This window comes from Coenobita brevimanus, chromosome 30, assembly GCF_032717465.1.
Source record: "Coenobita brevimanus isolate Jiangsu-jjx chromosome 30, ASM3271746v2, whole genome shotgun sequence".
Taxonomy (NCBI): Eukaryota; Metazoa; Arthropoda; class Malacostraca; order Decapoda; family Coenobitidae; genus Coenobita; species Coenobita brevimanus.
Genome location: NC_136983.1, coordinates 22,742,427 through 22,747,027, shown reverse-complemented (window position 1 = coordinate 22,747,027; position 4,601 = coordinate 22,742,427). Strand labels below are relative to the sequence as shown.

General features: G+C 44.2%; 1 protein-coding gene across 1 annotated transcript; it reads right to left on the bottom strand.

Annotated features, from left to right (window-relative positions):
- Positions 1–2,395: 2,395 nt before the first annotated feature.
- Positions 2,396–4,339, bottom strand: LOC145395251 (uncharacterized). The gene has a single exon (XM_080268939.1). The coding sequence runs from the start codon at positions 4,337–4,339 to the stop codon at positions 2,396–2,398; it is 1,944 nt and encodes a 647-aa protein (XP_080125065.1).
- Between the last annotated feature and the right edge of the window lie 262 nt (positions 4,340–4,601).

The window sequence follows — 4,601 nt, the reverse complement described above, 5'->3', positions numbered from 1 at the left end:
GGGCTTTAGAGGCAAATACAAATGCCACATAACAGAAGATGTTCTAAAAAAGAAAAACACAAAAATTCATATGAAAAGATTCAAAGATTCTTCAGATCACTTACAATGCCAAGGAATACAATTGGATAACCAGAATTTTAATTATAATAGAGTAAGTCCATAAAACTAATAATAGGGTTAGACTAATGTGGAAGCCTCATTCAATATATCGAACTCTGAAAACAAGTAATTTTCAGATTTTCAAAAGTCCACGGGCTAACCTTATTTTGGGTCTATTGTCATTCCCTATACAGGTCAGAAGAGAGGCCAGTTTAGTAGACTTATTATTTGTTACCCCTTCACAGTCTATGATTGAAGCCAGGATTGGAGCAGAGCTGAACATCTACCCTAATAAATGAATTAATAAGTCAAAACACTGAACTAGTACATAAACTATGAGACTTGGTACCAGGATAAATCCTATGATGCCAGCCCCTAAGATCAAATAACTATGCTCTTGTACACTACATTATATCTGTGGAATACTGGACATGGACGGTGTTGGGTTGGATTACCTTGGAAGTTGAATAGCCCAGAGTTATGTACGTTTGTTTACCTATTTCTGTACAAGGGCAGTGCATTTGAAAATCACAAAGGATTTAAATTCAGAAACCCTTTAGGGCGTATTTAGAAGGTTAACTATTAGAAAATCCGGTCCTAGTAAGTCAATAAGCGACAACAGAAAAAATTTCGTTGGAGCATCAACCTAAATCTTACATACTGTAATAATGAATGACTCTTCTTTTTAAAGCACGACAAAACAAGCCAAAGGCTGGATGTCCACAAGATTGTGTCCACAAGATTGTTTCTGCCACGAAAAAAAGAAGAAAAAAGCCAAATTCAAGAGCCGTTCATTTTGAGATGCCTGGACACATTGTGTTAAAAAGACTGGAGGTTACAGATAGAAAGAAATGCAGACAAAAGAAGACAGGCAGATGCAAAGAAAAGGGAGCTGGACAAAAAAACTGGTGAGTTTGCTCCCAGACAGGTGTTACTTGCCCTCCATAATGGAAGAAGAATACAAGTAGGCAGTTCAGGGTTGCACAGAAAAAGGGTGGGAGTTTGCAACCAGACGGATGCAACACGCCTGATGTAATGGAGGAGGAGTACAAACAGACAGTTCAAGAGAGCAGTGACCTCTGGAATAGCAGACGGAAAGATATAAAGATTCAACAGTGTGGGGATGAGACAGAGGCTGAAAGGAGTCAATAGGAGTAGAGTTGATGAGACGAAAAGTCTTTGACTCCATTCGGTTCAGAGGAGCTGCATGCAGGGAGTCCCCTCCCCCCCCCCACACACACATAAGAGTTGTATTCTTCGCAGGGACGAGTAAAACTACTGTTTAATGCCAACAACTGTGCGGGGATAAATAAGGCACGGAATTTGCTTAGCACACATATTCTTTTGGAAGCATATTCCGCACAAGAGGTAATATGATATTTCCACGATCAATCTGAGAAAATAAAGCCCCTAGTATATCTAAATATAATGCAGGACTGATATGAATATTGTTCACCGCTACTGGACACTCGTATGGATCATTCTGGCGGGTCGAAAGATGTAGATACTGATGAGTTTTGGATGCATTAAAGAAAAGAAGGTTGCTTTTACCCCAGTTAACGATGCGAGTCAGATGAGAAATTAGGTGTCCCATAACCTTATCGCTCGTTTGTGATGGATGGTGCTAGAAGTAAAAGGAAGCTGAAAGGTGGTCATTAGAGTAGGAGTGGATAGGTTTAGATGTACAACTTAGGTCACTGATTAATACAGGGAAGAGAGATGGTGACAGGACAGAACCCTGAGGAACACAGCTATTGATAGCTCTAGTAGAAAATCAATGGTCGTCAACTGTAGCATGTATAGAATGACCGGAGAGGAAGCTAGAGATAAAGACAAATAAAAGGATAGAAACCATACACAGTTGAGTAACCCTAATCTCACCCTTATCATTGAAATCACAGTTTTGGTTGATTATAACGTCCATAATGTAGAATGGCTATTGCATTCCACCAGGACTGACCATACTGGTCTAGAATGCGAGATGTTTGGAGAATCGTTTAGTTTCACGCAAATGATAAAACAACCAACCAGAATACCAGATAATCCTGACCAGAGTGCCAACCTCTTGGAGCTATTCCTGACAAAAAATCCAGATCAATTCAGGATTGATTGATTGAAGAAATTGAGCGTGGCGGCGTAACAACTAAGGTCATTGCCGCCGTAAAACAATTATAATTGAAATATCAATAAAAGGTAAAGTCTTGATACAAGAGAAAGAAAACGATAAAACAAACAAAATAAGAATATAAAACACACTGACATAAAACAACCAAAACTAAAACAAATTAAAGTAAAACTACAACATCTTGAGGAGGCCCGCCTCCTCAAGAAAGGAGAAAGTTGCACCCCCCATCACACATGCTTCGTCTCCCAACAGGGAGGAGAGATGGTAGAACCCGTCTCCTGAGTGAAACCTGGAGAAACACCGACGGCAAGCATCCCCCAGACTGGGGCACTCAACCATAAGATGCCTCACAGTCAGAGGCACAAGACGATCATCACAAAAAGGGGGAGGGTCCCCCACCAAAAGATGCCTATGTGTCAGTCGTGTGTGGCCGATTCTGAGACGAGAAACGATAACCTCCCACGAGCGTGGTGATGGCATAAATGTCCGGGGGCCCACCTCTTTCTGCACCTCCCTGAGCTTGTTGGGAACAGGAAGAGAATCCCAAACCCGCTGCCAGGAGGCTTGGAGAGCAGACCTAACTAGTGGGAAATAATCTTTGAAAGGGAGAGGTGTGCGGGAAGCAACAAGAGATGCCGCGGACCTCGCCACCTCATCAGCACACTCATTACCCGAAACACCCACATGAGCTGGCACCCAACAAAAAGAAATCCTCCGGCCACGACGCTTATGATAATAGAGCTTATGTAAAATCTTCAGAACCAAGGGGTGGGGAGAGTTAAAATTTTCGAGGGCAGACAAAGCTGCCCTGGAGTCACTAAAAATAGTAAAATTCATAGCCTCATGCGGTAAAATAAGGTGCAGAGCCATCAAGATTGCAGAGAGCTCTGCTGTAAAAATAGAGGCAGATGAAGGAAGACTGCCCCGTTGGCTAAAATCAAGGAAGACGACCCCATATCCAACGCCAGCATCAGACTTGGAACCGTCAGTAAAAACTGGCACTGATCCTGAATGCACAGTGGCATGGGCAAAAAACTGGGTGCGAAGTACCAGATCAGATGTCACAGTCTTATGAGTGGTTGGAAAGTAACAAACCTCCGCCTCAGGCAACATCCAGGGAGGGATCTCACTTACCTCAATGCTCTGCACTGGGCCACGCCGGAGATCCAAGGAAGATAAAATATCCCTCGCCCTGTAGCCAAAAGGACGGGGGAATCGAAGATGGAGAGTAAAAAAAGAGTGATGAGTGTGACTCAAAATACATGCAGTAGTGGGCATCTGTGGAAGACGCTGGGTCCTGTACCAGCAGCGAGCAACATGGGCTTGACGTCGAAGCTCCAGTCCCATCTCCCCCGCAGTCACAAGTAAGCTTTGGATAGGGGAGGTACGGAATGCTCCAGTAGCCAAACGAAGGCCCGCGTGATGCACAGAATCCAAGACACGGAGCCGGGCAGGGGTGGCTGATGAGTACACCTCACATCCATACTCAAGTTTGGACAACACCAGAGCCTTATGGAGCAAGAGAAGGGAGTGGCTGTCTGCACCCCAGGTCGTATGAGCTAAAACCTTAATAAGATTTAATGCCTTAAGGCAAGATGTCTTAACCCTTCGAAGGTGTGGGACCCAGGTGAGGCGGGGATCAAAGGTGAGGCCCAGAAACTTAACCTTCTCAGAACAGGCAATCCTCTGGCCATTCAAAAACAGATCTGGGTCAGGATGCATCCCACAAACACGGCAGAAATGCATAACCGTCGTCTTAGAGGGAGAGAAGCGAAAGCCACGCTCCTGAGCCCAAGCCGAGACTTTATCTATGGCCAGCTGCAGTCGACGCTCTGCCACAGACATGCGGGACGCAGCAAAGGAGATTGAGAAGTCGTCCACAAAAAGGGAGCCTTGTACTTCTCGAGGTAGAACCCCAACTATATCATTGATAGCAACAGCAAACAATGTAACACTCAAAACGCTACCTTGAGGCACACCCTCCTCTTGAGTGTATATTCGAGAAAGCTCACACCCCACTCTCACTTGAAACTTCCTCTCTGATAAGAAACTCTTGAGCAAGAGGGGTAGCCGACCACGGAGACCAAAACGGTTATAGGGATGACATAATCCCATACCTCCAAGCTGTATCATATGCCTTCTCGAGGTCAAAGAATACCGTGACATGGTGCTGCTTCAAAGCAAAAGCAGAGCAAATGGAGGACTCAAGACGTAGAAGACTATCAACTGTCGATCTCATCTTTCTAAATCCGCATTGAGACCGAGTTAAAAAAAACCCATTCTCCAAAAACCAAACAAGGCGGACATTAACCATCTTCTCAAACAATTTGCACAAACAGGAAGTCAGGGATATCGGGCGATAGTTAGAAACTACACT

Bases quoted from the DNA above. Each gene is read 5' to 3' on its own strand.
- LOC145395251 (XM_080268939.1), bottom strand. From the start codon at position 4,339: ATGGGATTATGTCATCCCTATAACCGTTTTGGTCTCCGTGGTCGGCTA.